At 46.1% G+C, this 22,963-nt stretch overlaps 2 protein-coding genes across 2 annotated transcripts in view; both read left to right on the forward strand.

Moving 5' to 3' along the window:
• The first annotated feature begins 1,475 nt into the window (after positions 1 to 1,475).
• Positions 1,476 to 9,084, forward strand: LOC105944781 (UL16-binding protein 1-like). Its single transcript, XM_045158469.1, has 5 exons — positions 1,476 to 1,660; positions 3,974 to 4,234; positions 4,863 to 5,132; positions 7,220 to 7,330; positions 8,955 to 9,084. The coding sequence occupies exons 1-5, from the start codon at positions 1,597 to 1,599 to the stop codon at positions 8,957 to 8,959; spliced, it is 711 nt and encodes a 236-aa protein (XP_045014404.1). The 5' UTR covers positions 1,476 to 1,596; the 3' UTR covers positions 8,960 to 9,084.
• Positions 9,085 to 20,185: 11,101 nt separating this feature from the next.
• Lrp11 (LDL receptor related protein 11) overlaps positions 20,186 to 22,963 on the forward strand; it is a 36,083-nt gene continuing 33,305 nt past the window's right edge. Inside the window, exon 1 of the mRNA XM_004651299.2 lies at positions 20,186 to 20,753. Coding sequence (XP_004651356.2) covers positions 20,186 to 20,753 — 568 coding nt within the window. The remainder of the gene's footprint in view (positions 20,754 to 22,963) is intronic.

The raw sequence follows: 22,963 nt of genomic DNA on the forward strand, positions 1-22,963 counted from the left end.
ACAACAGGCCTAAGAGAATTGCTAGACAGCAGAAAATCACAGAACCGGAACAACACTTTCTGAAAGTCTATAAATGACAGGCAGAGAGGTTTCAGATTCCACACAGCAGCTTCACAAGCTTTCCTTTAAAAGAACCACAAAGGACAAAAGTGAAGTCATCTTTTAAGTGAGTATATTCCTGTCAGTGACACGGCATCCCCTCTGGCTGGGTCAGTAAACTGCGAAGATGTGCTGTGGGCTGGGGGAAGCCCAGAGATATACTCAGTCCCCAAGTCGCCAGGTTAACATGGTCAGGTTGGTACAGGAGAGGGAGAGGGAGTGGGGGATGGGAAGAGAGTTCTTAGGCTCGAACACTTTCCTCTTGCATAGGAAGGTTGAAGAAAGTTTCCTTTAATTCATGTATTAAATCAGGTTCTAAAGAGCAGAAGTCAAAATATAAAAATAAAAAATATATACAAAGCTGGGCATGGTGGCACACGCCTCTAATCCCAGCACTCGGGAGGTACAGGTGGGAGGATCGCTGTGAGTTCGAGGCCACCCTGAGTCTACATAGTGAATTCCTGGTTGGCCTGAGCTAGAGTGAAACACTACCTTGAAAAACTAAAAAAAAAAAAAAAAAAAAAAACAAGCAGAAGTTTAAACCATGAAATAGCTATGATGACACACTTCCCCAACCAGCACAGAATGCAATTTTATATCTCTGAGATAAAAGGGTATCCAGATTCTCTGAATGCATCTCTTAGATCTACTCGAGTTTGTAAATAAAAGGTAATATTATCTTTAATCCCAGCACATGAGGTAGGAGGATCACAGTGAGTTCAAGGCCACTCTTAGACTACACGGTGAATTCCAGCCTGAGCTACAGTGACACCCTACCTTGAAAAAGAAACAAACCAAAAAAAAAAAAAAAAAAAAAAAAAAAAAAAGGTGTTATCTGGTGACCAAGTTAAGTTAAAAAAAAAGATTTTTCTTGGGTCACCAGAGTAATCATGACGTATTAATATGTGCTGTAAACAACTTTCTGAGCAGTGCTGCCAGTAGGGAAACCAAGTCAAAATCATAATCCTCCTGCCTCAGCCTCTGTGTGTGTGGGGATGGCTAGGATGAAAAGCGTATGCCACCATTCGCAACCTCAAAATATTCTTTTTATAATATTCTATTTTGCTTTCCAATTTATTCATTAGACAGAAAGAGGCAGATAGAATGTGGCGCACCAGGGCCTCGAAACACTGCAAAATAAACTCCAGACACATGCACCACCTTGTGGACCTGGCTGACGTGGGTCCAGGGGAATCGAACATGGATCCTTGTGTTTTGGCAAGAAAGAGCCTTAACCACTGAGCCATCTCCCCAGCCGTCCCTTGGAGTCAGCCTTGGGGATGGCTGCCTGCGCTTTACATGCTGACAGGAAGTGTCTGCGGTTGCCAGGCCGACAACCCGGAATTGCATAAATCCTGATGCCATCTCAGATCGCCACAGCTCCGCGGAGGACCCCCCGCTGCCCCTGACCTGACCCAGGGACCTGCGCGGATCAGAGACCTGCTCGTGACCGGAACGCTTCGGTAGGAAGGCGACCGCGGCCAGGCCCCCCGCGGCATGGGCATTCACTGCGCCCTGGCTCTCCTCCTCCTCTTGGGCTGCCAGGGCGTCCCATGGGCTGGTGAGTCTCGGGGACCTGAGTGAGGGGGTCTCTGGCCGAGGGGAGGACACAGAGGGACACCGCGATCTTCCGGGACTGGGTTTTCCCTAGAAGAGGGCTCCCTCTTGCAGAGGGGCATGCACTCCCACAGGCTTCACCGATGCTCCCAGAAGACCAGGAAACTGCTAAAGAAAGTACATCTCGCCGCCCCTCCAGCCACGGTTGCCCTCTGTGGTCCGCTCCCAGATGCAGCCACCTTGGTACCTACTGTACCCTCCACTCTGTTGACGCCTGAGTCTTCCCCGCTGGCATGTCTGTGTAGGGAAATCTCCTTCCCAGTATTCACCGGGATCTCATTTCAGAAATAGCACTGTGCATCAGCAACCTCCGTCTGGAGAAGTCATCAATCCTGGGTTTCTCACAATGTTGGTGACTGACTCCCACTCCCTGGTCATTCTATTTTTAACGTTTTATTGACAACTTCCATATACAACTTAACAATATACCATGATCAAAATCCTGTCTCAGTAATCCCCTTTTCCCCCTTCCAAATCCCCCTCCACTGAATCACTTCTTCTTTCCAACTTTTTTTTTCCCCTTGGTTTTTCGAGGTAGGGTCTCACTAGCCCAGGCTGACCTGGAAGTCACTATGGAGTCTCAGGGTGCCCTTGAACTCACAGCGATCCTTCTACCTCTGCCTCCCCAGTGCTGGGATTAAAGATGTGCACCACCACGCCCGGCTCTGTCCTTTGGTTCTTACATTCTTTCTGCCACCTTTTCTTCAATGGTCTCTGAGCTTTGGAGGGTGTGGTAGAGATGTTTTACTTAGTGCTAAACTTTCCTCTCTCTTGTCTTACCACCATATGAAAAGAGAACCTTCTCTAACAAAAAATGAGAGGAGCATTAATATATGGGCTTAAACATAAGTGTTCCTGGTTATTCTTTTTCTGTTTGTTCTGTTTTTTTTTTTTGTTATTGAAGTAGGATCTCATTTTAGCCCAGGCTGACTTGGAATTCACTCTGTAGTTTCAGGGTGGCCTCAAACTCATAATGATCCTCCTACCTCTCTGCCTCCCTAGTGCTGGGACTAAAGACATGTGCCACCACGCCCAGCCCTGGTCACTCTTTTTTTTTTTTTTAATTTTTATTAGCATTTTCCATGATTATATAAAAAAATCCCATGTTAATTCCCTCCCTCCTCCCCCCCCCACACTTTCCCCTTTGAAATTCCATTCTCCATCATATTACCTCCCCACCGGGTCACTCTTAATATGCTTGGTTGGGCTGGAGAGATAGCTTAGCCTTAGGTTACAACACTTGCTTGGAAAGCCTAAGGACCCAAGTCCAATTCCCCAAAATCCACATAGCCAGATGTACATGGTGGCACATGTGTGTGGAGTTTATTTGCAGTTGCTGGAGGCCATGACATGCCGATTCTCTTCCCTCCCCTCTCTAATAAATAAATAAATATAACATATTAAAAAATGATTTCATAGGCTTGGTTAACAAGAGTCCTCCAGGTTTTCCCATGGAACAGTGCACAGACATCTTGACATTAGATCCAGTATGGCTCATGCACGACTTTGAAATTTTTGATCCCTGTCTCTTATCAGCTTTAAAAGTTCTGGATTCTCTATTTCATGTCCTGTGGGCCATTCCCTGACCAGGTTCCAGAAAGCTATTTCTGGAACACTGTGTTGCGTCCAGAGGATTTGTCAGTGTCAGTATCCAACCTATAATCATACCGTCTTCACCGTACTCCAAGATGTCCAAGGATCTTCAAGGGCAGCCCCACACGCTGTCCTGTCTCCACACATGGGCAGCTTCTGAAGATTCTCCACAATGGATACATCTAGAAAGGCCAACCAGGGTCTTTTCCTGCCATCACAGGCCTGGCAAGGTCATGTACTAGCAGATAGGGGTATTACTGTCCTGGTGGAGAGCAGAGGTTGGCCATTCTTTGACCTTCCTCTCCAAATAAAGGAGACACACTGTCCTTTAACTAGTGCACAGGGGACTTGGGAAGGATTTTTTTTTTTTTCCCAGTCCAGCCTTCCAGATGGGTTTTGTTGGTGGTGATGGTCGTGGTTGTGTTTTGGGTTTTCGAAGTAGGGTCTCACTCTAACCCAGGCTCTCCTGGAATTCACTATGTAGTCTCAGGGCCTTGAACTCACAGTGATCCTCCTACCTCTGCCTCCTGAGTGCTGGGATTAAAGGCGTGCCCCACCACACCTGGCATAGAGGGGTTTTCTTGGGGGTCACAGACATGAAGCAGAGGGTGTCTTTGAACCAGTTGCTCCTCACCCCAAGCCTCACTACATGCTTCCTCTGCAGGAGCACACTCTCTTCAGTATGTCCTCACCATTCAGAAGTCTCTCTCTGGACAGTGGTCATGTGAAATTCAAGGCTGTCTGGACAAGATGCTGTTTCTCAGCTACGGTAGTAGTGATGACAGGTTCAGTCCTTTGAGTCATCTGGGGAAGAGCATAAGTGCCACAGAGACCTGGAAGAAACAGGTGGACACTTTGAAAGACACACAGAATCTTTTCTATCAGAAACTGCTTGACATTCAGCAGAAGTATGATACAATCCCAGGTAAGTATCAGGTGACCCTCTGTAGGAGAGGACAGGTTTGGGCACAGGTTGGAGGCGTTCATTGATTTCCTGTTAGTTCCAGTGAAGATGTTCAACAGCAAGGCCAGATTGCTCAGAAAGAGCAGAGTCAAGAGATAAGGAGGAGGCCAGTTGTGGTGGCGCACGCCTCAAATCCCAGCACTCGGGAGGCAGAGGTAGGAGGATAGCCGTGAGTTCGAGACCAGCCTGCGATTACATAGTGAATTCCAGGTCAGCCTGGACTAGAGTGAGACCCTACCTCAAAAAAAAGCAGAGACAGGGCTGGAGGGATGGCTTAGCAGTTAAGGCATTTGCCTGCAAAGCCAAAGCATCCAGGTTTGATTCCCCAGGACCCACATTAGCCAGATGCACAAGGGGGCACACATGTTTGGAATTCATTTGCAGTGACTGGAGGCCCTAGTGCACCCATTTTCTCTCCCTCTCTTTCTCTCTCTCTCTCTCACTGTCTCTCTCTGTCAAATAAACAAATAAATAAAAATAAAATATTTTTTAAAAAACAGACAGGGAGAGAGAAGAGAAGAGGAAGGGAATGGGAAGGTACTGGCAAAGGATTTGTCAAACCAGAGGCTGATCTATCCAATGGGGGCAGAGCCCCTCACCCTGCAGATCGCGTTGTTCTGTCAGCAGAAAGGCGATGGACTTGCCCATGATTCCTGGTCCTTTGACTTCAACGGACAGATGTTCCACTTTGTCCCAGACGACAGAAAGTGGACAGAGGATCATCCTGGATCCAGCTGGATGAAAGAGTGGAAAGATGACCGTGAGATGAATGAGTTCTTATACAAGACCTCACTAGGGGACTGTAAGAACTGGCTTCAAGAATTCTTGGTGTACTCGGAAGAAACATGGAAACCCACAGGTAAATTGGGAAGAGGTGTTAGAAGTGGTTGTTCTGCTTAAATGAGACGTCCATGCCCACAGGTGCTGGAGTATATAAGCAATCTAACTCCCATGAGTGTATTTATATATATGTATATATATTTATGTATACATATATATGTGTGTGTGCATATATATATATATATATGTATATATATATACACATATATACACATATATGTATGTATGATTTATTTATTTGACGGAGAGAGAGACAGAGAATGGGCATGCCAGGGCCTGAAGTCATTGCAAACAAACTCCAGATGCATGCACCACTTTGTGCTTTTGGCTAACGTGGGTCCTGGGGAAATCGATCCTGGGTCCTTTGGCTGTGCAGGCAAACACCTTAACTGCTAAGCCATCCCTCCAGCCCATGAGTTCTCGTAGGAATGGTCATTCTTACCATCATTCCCCTTCCCACCACCACTCTCTATCCCGTGAGTGTGTGTGTATGTAAAATGTGGTGTATGTATGTGGCAGTGATATCTGCACATGTGGTGTAGTGTAGTGTCCCATGCCGTCGCCTATGGTGGGGGTCCTCACCGAAGATGACCAGTTCAGAACATCCATTGTCCCAGTTCATGGTTTCCCTGCCTGGTCTTGTTTTTAGCTGGAGTCTCTTTTGTGAATCCTAAGCTTGTGAGGTTCTGACGATTCTGATTCTTGGGCCTCTGCTTTCCTGGAGGACTGGGGTGACAGACACAGCGTGGACACACCCAGTGTGTACATAGGGTCTGGAGTTTGAACTCTGGTGGTCTCCGGCCTCTCCAGGCCCGCATGCTTGTGCAAGAAGTACCCTTTGGGGCTGGAGAGATGGCTTAGTGGTTAAGCGCTTGCCTGTGAAGCCTAAGGACCCCGGTTTGAGGCTCGATTCCTCAGGACCCACGTTAGCCAGATGCACAAGGGGCGCATGCGTCTGGAGTTCGTTTGCAGTGGCTGAGGACCATGGTGCGCCCATTCTCTCTCATTCTCTCTCTCTCTGCCTCTTTCTCTCTCTGTCACTCTCAAATAAATAAATAAATACATAAATAAAAATTAAAAAAAAAAGAAGTACCCTTTGCCACTGAACCATCCTTCCAGCCCCTCCACCTCCTCATCTCTTTTTTTGCTGCTTGTGTGTTGAGTCCATTTTTTGTGGATTTCTTCTTGACTTACCTACTGTGAGCATCCTTCCCTTTCCAGGCCTTTTCCTCATTCTAAAAATCACTGGGGGTTTGTTGTTGGTTGTTTTCTTTTTTTTTTTTTTTTTTTCCAAGGTAGGGTTTAATTCTAGCCCAGGCTGACCTGGCATTCACTATGTAGTCTCAGGGTGGCCTTGAACTCATGGCAATCCTCCTGCCTCTGCCTCCCAAGTACTGGGATTAAAAGCATGTGCCACCACAGCTTGTTTTTTTTTTTTTAAGATCTTATTTTTATTTATTTATTAGAGACAAAGGGAGAGAGAGAGAGTGAGGAGAATGGGCACGCCAGGGCCTCCAGCCACTCACTGCAAATGAACTCCAGATGCGTGCGCCCCCTTGTGCATCTGGGTCATGTAGGACCTGAAGAATCGAACCTGGGTCCTTAGGCTTCACAGGCATGCACCTTAACTGCTAAGCCATCTCTCCAGCCACTTTTTTTCTCCATCTCACCTACTTCTTTTGGAAATCCGTTAAAACCACCTCACCTGTCATCTCCTGGGACTCTCTCTACCACCTACTCACTAGCTGTATGAGCTTTTTGAGGGCAGGTGACATCCTGTCTCTCACTTGGCTACTCCAGGACCCTTCACAGCAGCCACACAGGAACAGTGTAGGGCGTGTCTGTGACACTGAATTACCTGAGGTGGCAGCCACCAAGATGGTATCTCTCTCTCTTTTTTTTTTTTTTTTTTTTTTTTTTTTGGTTTTTCAAGGTAGGATCTCGCTCTAGGCCCAGGCTGACCTGGGATTCACTATGGAGTCTCAGGGTGGCCTCGAACTCATGGCGATCCTCCTAGCTCTGCTGGGATTAAAGGCGTGTGCCACCACGCCCGGCGGTAAGATGGTATCTGTTCACATTTGTGGTCTGAACGTGTTTCTGTTTTAGCCTCACTGGCCACTAGCCCAGACATGTCCCAGCGGAAAGCCACAGCCATCAAGCCCGAGGCCAGTGTTCTGTGGGCACTCCTCTTTTGCTTCCTGCTTCTGGTCATGTATGGTGAGTCCTTCAGAGGAGCGGGTACAAGGGGCGGAATTGGGGCACGTGGGTGAGGAGCAGCGATGTAAACGTGCAGCCCTGGACTCGCATCCTTGCCCTTCAATGGCTCTGTCTGATGCAGAAATGCGATAGCAGAATCCAACATCATGTGGTCTGGTAGCAATCAATAGCTCGGGCATGCTCAGACTTGGTATTGAACCAGCAACCCTTGAGAAAGGAGCGGTGCCTAGGGCAACGTTCACGTCTCAGAGCTCCTAACTTGGAGGGAGCCAACCATGGGTGATGGGGAGACCGCAGGGAGACACAAAAGGGAAATACACAGGTCTGCAGAGTGGCAGCGGTCGCTCCTCTCCGTCTGCAGACAAAGAGGACAGGGCCTGCGTCTCATCCCAGGGAGAGAGGCTGGCAGGTCCTTTCCTTACCAACTCGGAAGGATGGAGTTCAAAACCACGTCCTCAGTGCATGTGACTTGGATCATAGCAGTTGATGTGGAAAGCTAAGAGCACAACCTTGCGTGAAGGAGGCGCCCTCTCTGAGGACCCAAGGGAATCTAGCCTTTCCCCTGAGACAGTGCCCGTGACCTCCAGCCTCCTGCAGACCCCGATCCTGAGCTGGCTTTGGGGCCCTTTCCTGAAGCCCTGTTCGCTCTGCCCAAGCCTGTTTCTTCTCGCTGAGCTTCCCAAGAACGGATGGGTTAGGCCAGGGACAGTCACTCCCAGAGCTAGGCATGCCACTCTAAGGTGAGGAGGGGCTGAGGGAAAAAAGGGTGTCTACCACTCCACTCCTGGCCATGGGAAGCAGGATACAGACCCTTCCCTGGAAAGGGGCTTCTATTTAAACTCCTCTATTTAAAAATATTTTATTTTTACTTATTTATTTGAGAGAGATAGAAACAGAAATAGGCAGGTAGAAAGAGAAAGAGAGAGAGAATGGGTGAGCCAGAGCCTCCAGCCTCTGCAAACGAACTCCAGATGTGTGCACACTTGTGCATCTGGCTTGCATGGATCCTGGGGAGTCAAACCTGGGTCCTTTGGCTTTGCAGGCAAGTGCCTTAACTGCTAAACCATCTCTCCAGCCCCTCCCAGCTCCTCTTTTTTTTTTTCTCAAATTTTTATTAACATTTTCCATGATTATAAAAACTATCCCATGGTAATACCCTCCCTCCCCCTATTTTCCCCTTTGAAATTTCATTCTCCATCACATCCCCTCCCCATCTCAATCAGTCTCTCTTTTATTTTGATGTCATGATCTTTTCCTCCTCTTATGATGGTCTTGTGTAGGTAATGTCAGGCACTGTGAGGTCATGGACATCCAGGCCATTTTATGTCTGGAGGGAGTTCCCAGCTCCTCTTGACCCTCCCCTCCAGCGAGAGAGCACATGTACTCATGATGGCTTTAGTTCTGGTCTCCATGGTGGGTGGCAGAACCTGGGGCTGACTCTGGGGTGTCGGAAAGAAGGGAGAGGGATGAGAGAGTCTTCAGGGGTTGACAGGCCAAGCAGTGATGGGCGGAGGGAGGTGAAGGCCCCTTCGTGAGCATGGCTGTGAGACGGGAATGGCTGGGTACAGGTCATCAGAAAGCACTAACCCAGACACATGGAAAGGCATATGTTTTATTGCTACAGGGTAACAGGACTCCCAGGAAAGCCGCCCCATCATGGTTTCCTCTACACATCTTGACCAAAGGAGTTCCAAACCACTGCAAGATCCTGAAGGCAATCATGATGACACCATAAATGTGACATTTCATGCTCCTTTTTCCATTTGATGGTCACTGTTTGAGTCCCTTTCTTGCAGTCTTGTGCAATTTTCTCTTGTTGCTAGCTGTGGAATTTTGCATTGCAACTACTTGAACTAGAAATCTGAAAGCAAGCATTTTAATGAAGCCAGACTAGGCAGTTGAGTAGGGAAGAGAATAACTGGATTTCTCCTTCCTGTTGAATGGGAGTATACAGTAAGTTAACCCTTTATATATATAATTTAACAATACCTACATCAATGTGAGACAGACACAGGAGCTGAAATTACATACTGTTTTTGTTGTAATCACAGAACTGAAAGAGTTTCTGTGAGTGTGAGTGTGTGTGTGCGTAAAATAAGATAACTTGATAATGTAAAGGGGGTATTTTATAATACAAATGAGAATATTTTATAATATATACTGTAACATATTTATTAGAATAGATTATGCTATAGGACTGAGAACCTGAAATCTAGCTTCTCCATCTAAGAAGCTGGATGCCTCAGCAGTCCCAATCAGTCATTGGAAACTGGAAGATCCCTGGACATTTGCTGGTATTGGGTCCATACTGGAAAGCCAAACATACTGGAGTCTAATGGCAGTGGAGAGTGGCGACGGTATTGTGTCAGTCAGGACTCCTAGAGGAACAGAGCCTATAGAATGAATATGTAAAAAGGAGATTTACTGTATTACCTCACAAGATACAGGCTGGACAACAGCTGCCCACAGACCACGAGGCTAAATGCAGGCTGAACACAAGCTGGGAAGTCCAAGAATCAGGTAGTCACTGAGTCCACAAGGTAGGCTCAGGCTGAAGAGTACAGTAATAGATACACTTGACTCCCCCCCCCCCTCTCTCCATATATATATTAGAGTGAGAAAATGGTCTTGTCAGAGTCTCAGCCACTGCAAATGAACTCCAATCACATGTTCCACCTTGTACCTCTGGTTTACATGGGCTCTGGGGAGTCGAATCTGAGTCCTTAGGCTTTGCAGGCAAGCACCTTAACCTCTAAGCCATCTCTCCAGTCCTATACTTGCCTTCTGATCAAATAAGGTGCCACCTACATTAAGTGAGGGTATTTTTCCTCCCAGTCACTGTCTCACAGGGAGCCCTCTCTGGAAAATCCCCCACAAAAATCCAGTGCCCTTTTACCAAGTCTAGATATTTGTTGATCCAGTCAAGTCAACAACTAACACCTTCTTAATGTTTTTCCTCTTTAAAATTATAATATCCAGTGCAATATAAGCTACTTGTAAATACAGTATTGAGGAAGTAGCGATGAGAAAAATGTACACATTCCCTACAGATACAATTCCTCCACCCTCTGACCACTTCCCTTTTAACCACTATGCCCTTCCTCCCTCGTAACTTCCCCTTCCCCTTCATTTCTTGTGTCTTCAGTCACCCTCCCCTCACCTTCTATAAACCCCATCACATGGACCACTTTCTAGTTTCCTGATACTCAGCCTTAAATACACTTATTGAACCTCGAGAAGCTAGAAGCCACACAAGAGCCAGGACAATATTCTGAGATTGAGTTCTTTCAGTATTTTCCACTTCCATCTATTTTCCTGAAATTTTCCCAATTTCAGTGATTTGTTGCTGGATAAAGCTCCACTGTGTATAGGTAGCACATTTTCATTATCCGCTCATGTTAATGAACATCTAGGCTGGTCCCGTTTCCTACCTCTTGTGAAGACTCGCAGTGAAACGTGTGTATTCCAAGTGTCTCTGAAGTAGGATGGAGGTTTTTGAGAATAGGCCTAGGAGTAGTATAACTGCTTCATATGGTAAAGTTATTGTCAGCGTTTTAAAAATTGTTATTTATTTATTTACTTACTTATATGTGTGGTGCTGTCAGTGTGTGATTGTAGATGGGTGCACCAGATTCTCTTGCCAGTGCCAACAACCACCAGATGCTTGTGGCACTTATGAAACACTGTATTTCTTTTTAAAAATATTTTTATTCATTTATTTAAGAAAGAGAGAGGAAGAGGACAAGAATGGGTGTATCTGGCTTACGTGGGTCCCAGTGAATTGAACTTGGGTCCTTAGGCTTCACAGGCAAGTGCCTTAACCACTAAGCCATCTCTCCAGCTGTACTTTGGGCATTTCTCCCAAGCTAAACAACAAAGTGCCATAGAGGCAGATAGAAAGCGGGGGAAATGGTAAGGGTGCGGAGAGAAGGGCTGATCTGCTTTGACACATGTAAGACTTAAGATCAGAGGAGACAAAAGACTTCAAGCCTCAAATGACTTCAGACTTCAAAATGCTGACAAGAACCAAATGGCTTTCGGAGATAATATATAGTCCAGGAGGTTCGTATGAAGGAAATTACACTGATGGTGCTTCTCAGGGCTGAAACAAGTTGTGACTTTGAATTTTAGCACTCCTGTTTCATTCCCAGGACATAAACCTCCCCTGTAAACTTTGTGTACTTTCGAAATTCTTTTAACTTTTAACAGTGTTACAAATTGCATTGTTTTAATAATGCTAAAAGAGCAGGAGGGGAATAAGAGAGAGTAATAGGGTGAATATGATCAAAACACACTACATATATATATATATATATATATATATATATATATATATATATACACACACACACACACACACATATACATATATGCATGAAGTTGTCAAAAATAAATGTGAAAACAATATTACAAATATATCATGGTTAATTCCTAAAATCATAGAACTAATTAATGATCGTAATTACAGTCAAGCTCCACCTTCATCTCAGGTATTTACACATAGTAAAACACAACACCTCTCTTCAAAAGCTCACTGTCATGGTGGTGAGCTGGGTCAGTGCCTAAAGGTGCTTATGTACAAACCATGCCAGCCATGGTTCAATACCCAGTACCCAGATAAAGCCAGATGTACAAAGTGGCACACGCATCTGTTTGCAGAGGCAAGAGATCCTGGAGTGCCCATTCTCTCCCTTTCTCCTTGCAAATAAATAAATAATTATTTTTAAAAAAAGAGAAGGAGTGGGTTTTTAGTCATCTTTCTATTTGGAACTGTGAAAACTACAAGGATAAATGTCCATGATAAAAGCACATAATCTCTGGAGTGCCTTTCCTTGTACTTTCAATAAAACTTCAACTTTTCTTCACCAACTGGCTCTTCCTAGAATTCATTCTGGCATTGGAATGATGAACCCATAGGGTTTCATGTGGGTGGGGTCTCTCAAAAGGGGGCTCCTCAGGCTGCTAAGAGAGAGATGAAGGGGGAGGTTAAGTAAGAGTGCACTCTCCACTCTGCTCATCAATGTTGACACCGTGATACTGTTTTCTTGGGCATAAATATCATGTATTTGCCATAGATATTAAAGGCAACATTCTGGAAAAGAATTTGTCATACACAGGTAAAATAAGATGTGGTGGTTTGATTCAGATGTCCCCCATAAACTTAGTTGTTCTGAATGCTAGGTTCCCAGCTGATGGAGATTTGGGAATTAACGACTCCTGGAGGCAGTACATTGTTGGGGGCAGACTTATGGGTGTTAGAGCCAGTTTCCCCATGCCAGTGTTTGGCACACTCTCCTGTTGCTATGGTCCACCTTATATTGGCCAGGGGGGTGATGTCCACCCTCTGCTCATGTCATTGTTTTCCCTATCATCATGGAGCTTCCCCTTGAGCCTGTAAGCCAAAATAAATCTCTTTTTCCCACAAGCTGCTCTTGGTTGGGTGATTTCTACCAGCAGTGTGAACCTGACTGCAACATAAGGTTTAAAGGGAAACAAGGGAAGTGATAAATGCTTTACATTAAAAAGTATGGTCTGTGGAGCTGGGGAGATGGCTTAGCAATTAAGGCACTTACCTGCAAAGCCAAAGGACCCAGGATTGACTCCCCAGGACCTATGTTAGACAGATGCACAAAGGGGCGCATGTAACTGGAGTTCATTTGCAGTGGCTGGAGGCCCTGGCATGCCCATGCTCTCCCTCTCTCTTCCCTCTCTCTTTCTCTGTTAAATACATACATACATACATACATATATATATATATACACACATACACATACATACATACATATATGTCTGTGGAATGCAGTGGCCATACCATTCATGATGTCAAATCCACTGTCACAGCATATTCAGGCCATCAGCATGCTGTCATGGATGGTGCATGAGAGTATAAAAAGAAAACCTCAAAGGAGAAGTTGACAGTATAGATAAACCATCATAGGAACCTACTGCTGTTGTTGCATAACTGAGACAAAAATCATTCCAAAAGGTAACTGTGATTATACCAGGTCAGTACATGCCAAATAAGCCTGGTATACAGGCCTGAGTTGGAAGTGCTAACTGCACCTCCCATATCAGGATAAATTATATGTTAAATCTGATGGATGGTCAGATTTGCCATTCTTAAATTATTTATTTATTTGCAAGGAGAAAGGGAGAGAATGGGCACTCCAGGGTCTCTTGCCTCTGCAAACAGATGTGTGTGCCACTTTGTACATCTGGCTTTATCTGGGTACTGGGTATTGAACCCCTGGCTGGCATGCTTTGTACATAAGCATGTTATGTTTTACTATGTGTAAATACCTAAGATGAAGGTGGAGCTTGACTTTAATTATGATTATTAATTAGTTCTATGATTTTAGGAATTAACCATGATATATTTGTAATATTGTTTTCACATTTATTTTTGACAATTTCATTCATATATATATATATACATATATATATATATATATATATATGTAGTGTGTTTTGATCATATTCACCCTATTACTCTCTCTTATTCCCCTCCTGCTCTTTTAGCATTATTAAAACAATGCAATTTGTAACACTGTTAAGAGTTAAAAGAATTTCGAAAGCACACAAAGTTTACAGGGGAGGTTTATGTCCTGGGAATGAAACAGAAGTGCTAAAATTCAAAGTCACAACTTGTTTCAGCCCTGAGAAGCACCATCAGTGTAATTTCCTTCATACAAAACCTCCTGGACTATATATTATCTCCAAAAGCCATTTGGTTCTACAATCACACACTGACAGCACCCCACATAAGTAAATAAATAAATAACAATTGTATCTGTAGGGAATGTGTATATTTTTCTCATCGCTACTTCCTCAATACTGTATTTACAAGTAGCTTATATTGCACTGGATATTATAATTTTAAAGAGGAAAAACATTAAGAAGGTGTTAGTTGTTGACTTGACTGGATCAACAAATATCTAGACTTGGTAAAAGGGCACTGGATTTTTGTGGGGGATTTTCCAGAGAGGGCTCCCTGTGAGACAGTGACTGGGAGGAAAAATACCCTCACTTAATGTAGGTGGCACCTTATTTGATCAGAAGGCAAGTATAGGACTGGAGAGATGGCTTAGAGGTTAAGGTGCTTGCCTGCAAAGCCTAAGGACTCAGATTCGACTCCCCAGAGCCCATGTAAACCAGATGCACAAGGTGGAATATGTGATTGGAGTTCATTTGCAGTGGCTGAGACTCTGACAAGACCATTTTCTCACTCTAATATATATATGGAGAGAGGGGGGGGGGGAGTCAAGTGTATCTATTACTGTACTCTTCAGCCTGATCTTACCTTGTGGACTCAGTGACTACCTGATTCTTGGACTTCCCAGCTTGTGTTCAGCCTGCATTTAGCCTCGTGGTCTGTGGGCAGCTGTTGTCCAGCCTGTATCTTGTGAGGTAATACAGTAAATCTCCTTTTTACATATTCATTCTATAGGCTCTGTTCCTCTAGGAGTCCTGACTGACACAGTACCCCCACCACTCTCCACTGCCATTAGACTCCAGTATGTTTGGCTTTCCAGTATGGACCCAATACCAGCAAATGTCCAGGGATCTTCCAGTTTCCAATGACTGATTGGGACTGCTGAGGCATCCAGCTTCTTAGATGGAGAAGCTAGATTTCAGGTTCTCAGTCCTACAGCATAATCTATTCTAATAAATATGTTACAGTATATATTATAAAATATTCCCATTTGTATTATAAAATACCCCCTTTACATTATCAAATTATCTTATTTTACGCACACACACACACACACACACACAGAAACTCTTTCAGTTCTGTGATTACAACAAAAACAGTATGTAATTTCAGCTCCTGTGTCTGTCTCACATTGATGTAGGTATTGTTAAATTATATATATAAAGGGTTAACTTACTGTATACTCCCATTCAACAGGACGGAGAAATCCAGTTATTCTCTTCCCTACTCAACTGCCTAGTCTGGCTTCATTAAAATGCTTGCTTTCAGATTTCTAGTTCAAGTAGTTGCAATGCAAAATTCCACAGCTAGCAACAAGAGAAAATTGCACAAGACTGCAAGAAAGGGACTCAAACAGTGACCATCAAATGGAAAAAGGAGCATGAAATGTCACATTTATGGTGTCATCATGATTGCCTTCAGGATCTTGCAGAGGTTTGGAACTCCTTTGGTCAAGATGTGTAGAGGAAACCACGATGGGGCGGCTTTCCTGGGAGTCCTGTTACCCTGTAGCAATAAAACATATGCCTTTCCACGTGTCTGGGTTAGTGCTTTCTGATGACCTGTACCCAGCCATTCCCATCTCACAGCCATGCTCACGAAGGGGCCTTCACCTCCCTCCGCCCATCACTGCTTGGCCTGTCAACCCCTGAAGACTCTATCATCCCTCTCCCTTCTTTCCGACACCACAGAGTCCGCCCCAGGTTCTGCCACCCACCATGGAGACCAGAACTAAAGCCATCATGAGTACATGTGCTCTCTCGCTGGAGGGGAGGGTCAAGAGGAGCTGGGAACTCCCTCCAGACATAAAATGGCCTGGATGTCCATGACCTCACAGTGCCTGACATTACCTACACAAGACCATCATAAGAGGAGGAAAAGATCATGACATCAAAATAAAAGAGAGACTGATTGAGATGGGGAGGGGATGTGATGGAGAATGAAATTTCAAAGGGGAAAATAGGGGGAGGGAGTGTATTACCATGGGATAGTTTTTATAATCATGGAAAATATTAATAAAAATTTGAGAAAAAAAAAAAGAGGAGCTGGGAGGGGCTGGAGAGATGGTTTAGTAGTTAAGGCACTTGCCTGCAAAGCCAAAGGACCCAGGTTTGACTCCCCAGGATCCATGCAAGCCAGATGCACAAGTGTGCACGCATCTGGAGTTCGTTTGCAGAGGTTGGAGGCTCTGGCTCACCCATTCTCTCTCTCTTTCTCTCTCTACCTGCCTATTTCTGTTTCTATCTCTCTCAAATAAATAAGTAAAAATAAAATATTTTTAAATAGAGGAGTTGGGAGAAGATGTGGCCCATTTATACAATGGAGTTCTACTCAGTGGTAAAGAAAAATGAAGTTATGAAATTTGCAGAAAAATGGATGGATCTGGAAAGGATTATACTAAGTGAGGTAATCCAGGCCCAGAAAGCCAAGTGTTACATGTTCTCTCTCATATGTGGATCCTAGCTACAGATGATTGGACTTCTGTGAGTAGGAAGAAAACTCAGTAGCAAAGGCCAGTAAGCTAGAAAAGAGATATAAAGGGAAGAGAAAGGAAGGGAGGAGGTTACTTAATAGGATGGTATTGTATATATGTAAGTAGAAGAATAGATTAATGGGGGTGAAAAGGCCCAAAGTCAGGGGAAGCGACTGAGAAAAGGAAAGGTGGAGGAAGGGCTAACCAAAAGCTAAGAAGATATAAATATATCATATGGAAACCTACTTTTTTAGACAATGGAAGACCATAGATTGTTACTAGAAATTTTTCAGTGCCAGGGATGGGATACCTTCCAGTGAGCTGATGGCCAGGGATGTCCCTGATGCCCCCCCAAAAAACATTATAGGCCATTGCTGAGGCCCTTGGCTTCCCACCAGAAATAGATGGCAAGACCTTATTGCTGAAGACTCCACATACTTGGGCTGCAAGGTCACTGACAAATCCTGCTGGAACTGAGCTGATAGCCTCATCCATGCAGACCAGCTGACAGAAAGCTGGGAAAAGCCATTCTACATGCAGTTCAATGGGAAATAAGAAATCACCAGTGAAGATACTCAACAGTGGACACTGAAAGCCTTATATTTGGCCAGCCAAGCCAAATGAGCCAAAGGTGCAATAGTGGCACGTCTATCGTGGTGGAAACCAACTGCCCTCTAATTGTACTGAAGGCCAACTCCATGTGAGGGAATACATCCCGGATACTGAAAACTTAAAACAGTGGTAGTCATGAGCCCTAAGGGTGTAATGTCTGCTGCTGTCTGGCTAAATGTATATACTATGCTTATCAAACTGCCCAGTAAGCACTTCCCTTAATGTTCATATCCTTATATTAATGCTACTCTCACTTTTGGTAGAGAATCTTCTCTTTTCAGATGGCAGTGACCTTGGGATGACTCAGAAGTCACCATGGTGCTGAGAAGAAGTGACAGAGGAGTGCTAAGCACTGAAATATCTCTATCACACAGGGATCAGGGTCCATTGCAGAAGAGGTGGCAGAAAGAATGTAAGAGCCAAAGGAAGGGTAGGACTCCTTACATTGTGCTCTTCCAGACACAAAAATGCCTGGATATCCATGGCCTCACTGTGCCTGACACTACCTACAGAAGAATATCATAAGAGGAGGAAAAGATCATGACATCAAAATAAAAAAGACTGATTGAGGTGGGGAAGGGATATGATGGAGAGAGGAGTTTCAAAGGGGAATTGGGGGGAGGGAGGGTATTACCATGGGATACTTTTCATAATCATGGAAGTTGTTAATAAAAAAAAAAAATGAAAGGAAAGGAAAACAAGGCAGGAAGATGAGAGGAGGGCAACCAGTGTTCTCCTGTGGCATCCACATACCCAGGCACTGTATGCACACATCTGCGCACACAGGACAGGAGGACAAAGCCTGGGGAGATGGCTTAGTAGTTAAGAGTACTAGTCTCAGCCGGGCATGGTGGCGCATGCCTTTAATCCCAGCACTCGGGAGGCAGAGGTAGGAGGATCTCTGAGAGTTTGAGGCCACCCTGAGACTACATAGTGAATTCCAGGTCAGCCTGAGCCAGAGTGAGACCCTACCTCGAAAAACCAAAAAAAAAAAGAGTACTAGTCTCGCTTGGACTGGAAAGATGGCTCAGTGACTAAGTGCAGTTCCTGCACAAGCATGAGGGCCTGTGGGGACCTAGGATCAATTTAATTTGGATTTCCAGATCCCACATAAAGTGCTGGGCATGGTCACACAGCCTGTAACTGCTCCCCACCCCACCCCCGCCACCACCCTGTCCTGGGGGAGCAGAGACTTGAGAATCCTCTGACCACCTCAAACTCCAGAATCAGTAAAGAGACTGACTGGCTAAAAATGAAGACATTCCACTCCAGCCACTGTCCTTGAGCACCCTGTACACAGAGAAGCATATGGGGCACCAGAACACATCACACCACACATACCTTAAAAAAAAAAAAAAAGTGCTTGCCACTCACGCATGAGGGCCTGAGACCATTTGAATTCAATTCCTCAGCACCCTACTAAACAGCCTGGCATGGCCACTCAGACCTGTAATAGACAGAAATATGAGTGGGACATTGAAAAGCTGCAGATTCAAGTTCAGGCTCCTTGGAGCCACCCTTTGGGGATTTGTGAGGAGTCCCTTGGCTTTACTTATTTTAGAAGAGCATCAACACAGGGTCCATCTGGTCACTTCTGGTATTCTATGCAATAGATATACCAGTAGGATGGAATTAAGGTTTAAATTCTTATCGAGTTATTGCTATTTAAATAGCTTCAACATCTAACTTCAATCATCTGGTGACACTATATACAGTTTGTATAAGGTCAAATTTAAAATATCTAACTTGTTAGATTTGTTTATATCTCCTAAGTTAAAAGGATTTCGGAGTAACATATACTCTGTTTTTATTCATAGGTTAATTTGAGCTACACCCTGTGGCGGGACCCTTTATTATGTGAACAGGTCACACAATATATATGTAAAGTTGGATAACAAAAATATCAAAGACCAAAGGGCATATAAGCAACTGCATGAAAACAATTAAGAACCTCAAAGAACATATAACATGATTGGTTAAATTGGAGTGTTTCTCCCGTAGAAACATTCAAATCTCAAAGGCATAGGCCTTAACCTAAACACCGAGAGGACATAGCTTGTACTTGCCCTCTGAGTTCCCTGTAAGAAGTTCTCAAGCAAGCTTGTGAGGGAGAGGAGTTGGGGGGGGGGGTTTCTTCTCAACCCTACAGGCAGATGACCACTTCACTTCACCTGCCTCTCTGACCCAAGGAAGCATCGTGGGAACTTGAGAGTGGAAACAAGGATGTTGCATGAAAAAGACTGACAAAGCTGGGCGAGATGGCACACGCCTTTAATCCCAGCACTGGGGAGGCAGAGGTAGGAGGATCGCTGTGAGTTCAAGGCCAGCCTGAAACTACACAGTGAATTCCAGGTCAGCCTGGGCTACAGAGAGACCCTACCTCAAAAAATAAAAAAATGACAAAATTGTGTAACCCTCCCACCCCACCCACCCAAGCTCCTGCCCGGGGTGAGAGGTCGCCCTGCAATGGTCTGGATGGTTAATGGAGTCGGCCGTACCCGGAGAGCATCCTCACGGTGCTGGGAGTCACCTTCCTCCGCCCCCAGCCAGTCACATGCCACCTTCCCAGAGGGGCGCCAGGCCCCGCCCCGCCCCTCGCGTCACCAAGCCCCGCCCCTCCACCTGTCTCACCAATCCGCGCCCGCTCGTCGTTAAGCCCCGCCCTTCCCTCAGCGTCCCTAAGCCCCGCCCCGCCGTCGGCACTGTCCGCGAGCCGGTGCTGATCCACGCAGAGGCAGAGCAGCCCCGGGGAGCGAAAGAGGACGAGGGGATCGGCTCCAGGCCCCGGTCCCCGCTATGCCTCCCGCCGCAGGGACCCGCCAGGCTCCGGGAACGCCTCTCTGTGAAACCGGAGCCTAGCGCCCTCCGCGCGACTGCGTCGAAGGGAGCCCAAGGCCTGCCGTTTGCTCTTCTTCCTGAGGGGGAGGGGGGGGTCCGGGAGGAAAGTTGTCCCTTGTCAGCCGCCGTCGGGCCATGGCGTGCGCGGCCCGTGGGGAAGGCCGGGCGTGCTGTTGCTCGGGGCGCCGGCGGTCTCGTTCGCCCGTGGCCCCGCTGCTCATGGTACTGTTGTGCCTGTGGCTGCTGAGCGGCCGCGCGTCTGGCCCGCCCGCCGCGCCGCTGTCGGAGTTGCGCGCCCAGCTCTCGGGCGTGGAGCAGCTGCTGGACGACTTCCGGCGGCAGCTGCAGCACGATCGGCCTCGCGACGACCTGGAGCTGGAACTGCTCGCCGGCGCCAGCGGTCCTCGGCAGAGCTGCCCCGGCTCGCGGAACGGCGACGGCTACCACGCCGTGCCCGACGCCATCATCCGCACCAAGGACTCCATCGCGGCGGGCGCCAGCTTCCTGAGGGCGCCGGCGGCCGTGCGCGATTGGCGGCAGTGCGTGGCGGTGTGCTGCTCCGAACCGCGCTGCTCCCTGGCCGTGGTGGAGCAGCTGCCGCCCCGGAAGCCCGCCGCCGCCGCGCTCGGATGCTACCTCTTCAACTGCACGGCGCGCGGCCGCAGCGTCTGCAAGTTCGCGCCGCACCGCGGTTACAGCACCTACGTGCTCAGCCGCGCTCCCGGGGCCGGAGACCCGCTCGTCCCCGCTCCGGTCCCGGCCACCGCCTGGGCCTCGCCCCGACTGGGTAAGCGCGCCACCGACAGACAGACCGACCGACTGACTCACGGGCCTGCTTAGATCCCGGTATCCACACCTTTTGGCACCTGTCGTGTGTGTGCGCCTTTAGTGGCGGATAATCGGAATGAAAGCCCATCCAGTAAGATTGGCAGGAGCCGGCGTAGTGGTGGGCTGGCTCCGAAGACTGAAGGAAGTTCGATTTAAAAGGAGCAGAGAGCTGGAGGGATGGCTTAGCGGTTAAGGCATTTGCCTACAAAGCCAAAGGACCTAGGTTTGATTCCCTAGGACCCATGTAAGCCAGATGCACAAGGTGTTGCATGCGCCCAGAGTTCGTTTGCAGCATTTGGAGGCCCTAAAAGGAGGAAAATAACTGGGAATTGTCTTTCCCCCCAACAAAGGTTGTTTTAGTCTCATAGGTTTGAGTCACGAAATTGCAAGAAGAAAAAAGAAAAATCCAAAAAGATGCAAAATTGGTCCCTAACCCCCACCCCTGATTCTTCCCTTATGATTCTTGACGCCGCCCCTATGGGTACTTTTTCTTCCAGAGGAATAAAAAAAGGGGGGTTAAGACTGATCAATTTAATAAAGAGTGAAAAGAAAGAACCTCACTTTGGACTAAAATAATGCCTAGGGCACGTGTATTTTCAAAAGACCTAAAAATAATGCTCATGTATGGTTTTACTTTAAGCAGATGCTCTAAAAGAGCCTGATACATACAAAAATAATTTTTTACAGAGCAACAAAGTCCCTTCCCAAAGTTCTCACTGCTCACCTGGAAGAAACTGACATCAAGAAAGGGGGCTTTTCTATAAACCAGGGGAAGGCAGGGAAACAGGGTAAGAGTATGCCTACAAAAACCAACAACAAAGTTTGTTACTAGAAATTTCCAGATGGTTTTCCTCCTACTTTATTTGACCACCTCCTTTTAAAAAGTATATACATATACTTTATATATATTATATATTTTTATATTTATATATCACATATATATATATATACACACATATGTGTATATGTATATATGTATACATACATATACATTTGAGAGACACAATGGGCATGCCAAGGCCTCCTGCCACTTAGTGCATCTGGGTTTACCTGGGTACTGGGGAATCAAACCCAGACGTTAGTCTTTGCAAGCAAGCATCTTTAATCACTAAACCATTTCTCCATCTCTCCAGTCTTTACCTCCTTTTTTGTAGAGGGACCTTACCCAGAAATTGCTTTGTAGATGTTTGAGTGTAGGAAGAGGTGGCCACTGACTTGTCCTCATTAGCATGCTCAGACTTAAGCAACATGGAAATGCTGAAGCTGCAACCAGGCTCCAGGGCTCAGTCTGCCCTGCATGGAGGAAGGCAAAGGGGTTTTCCAGCATCCTGGATGTCCCCGGCCCTGGTGCTTGATCAGTTGGAGTTTTTTTAATTTAATTTTTATGTTTTATTTATTTATTTGAGTGAGAGGAAGAGGCAGCAAGAGAGGGAGAGAGAGAATGGGCATGCCAGGGCCTCCAGCCACTGCAAATAAACTCCAGGTGCATGAGCCACCTTGTGCATCTGGCTTATGTGGGTACTGGGGAGTCAAACCTAGGTCCTTGGGCTTCACAGGCAAACACCTTAACCACTAAGCCAACTATCTAGCCCTGAAGATTTTTTTTTAAATGTTTTTGAAACTACTAAGGTTTTCCTTATTAAAATGTTTTTTCTCGGGCTGGAGAGGTGGCTTAGCAATTAAGGCATTTGCCTGCGAAGTCAAAGGACCCAGGTTCAATTCCTCAGGACCCACGTAAACCAGATGCACAAGGGGCACATGTGTCTGGAGTTCGTTTGCTGTGGCTAGAGGCATGGTGTGCCCATTCTCTCTCCATCTGTCTCTCTTCTATCCCTTGCTGCTTGCAAATGAATCAATAAAAAATTTAAAAATTGTTATTTCTCCTCTTGTGAATCTTGTAAGCATGTGGAATTGAGGACTAATTATGAGTCAAAATGGTCTAGCAAAGATCTCACAGAGAAGTTGATAACTGGTCCATTTGAGGTGAAATCCGGGCTCAGGGGCCAGATGGGAAGGGATAGCACAGGTTTATAGTGTCATGTAGGAGCCTATTGGTTGGTCACGTCTTTGAGTTTGATGTTAGGAGTTGATTAAGCTCTTTACAGGTGTGAACTTGCAAGATCTAGCTCTGTGACAGTGAACAGGAATGGCGGCAGAGAAAGTAGCTTG

The sequence above is a fragment of the Jaculus jaculus genome, chromosome 9 (genome assembly GCF_020740685.1).
Source record: "Jaculus jaculus isolate mJacJac1 chromosome 9, mJacJac1.mat.Y.cur, whole genome shotgun sequence".
NCBI classification, from domain to species: Eukaryota; Metazoa; Chordata; class Mammalia; order Rodentia; family Dipodidae; genus Jaculus; species Jaculus jaculus.

What these genes read in the sequence shown, in the direction of transcription:
- LOC105944781 (XM_045158469.1), top strand. Translation starts at nt 1,597, where the DNA reads ATGGGCATTCACTGCGCCCTGGCTCTCCTCCTCCTCTTGGGCTGCCAG. An exon ending in CCAGGGCGTCCCATGGGCTG is followed by an intron (nt 1,661 to 3,973) that starts GTGAGTCTCGGG and finishes CTTCCTCTGCAG; the next exon opens with GAGCACACTCTCTTCAGTAT. An exon ending in GAAGTATGATACAATCCCAG is followed by an intron (nt 4,235 to 4,862) that starts GTAAGTATCAGG and finishes CAATGGGGGCAG; the next exon opens with AGCCCCTCACCCTGCAGATC.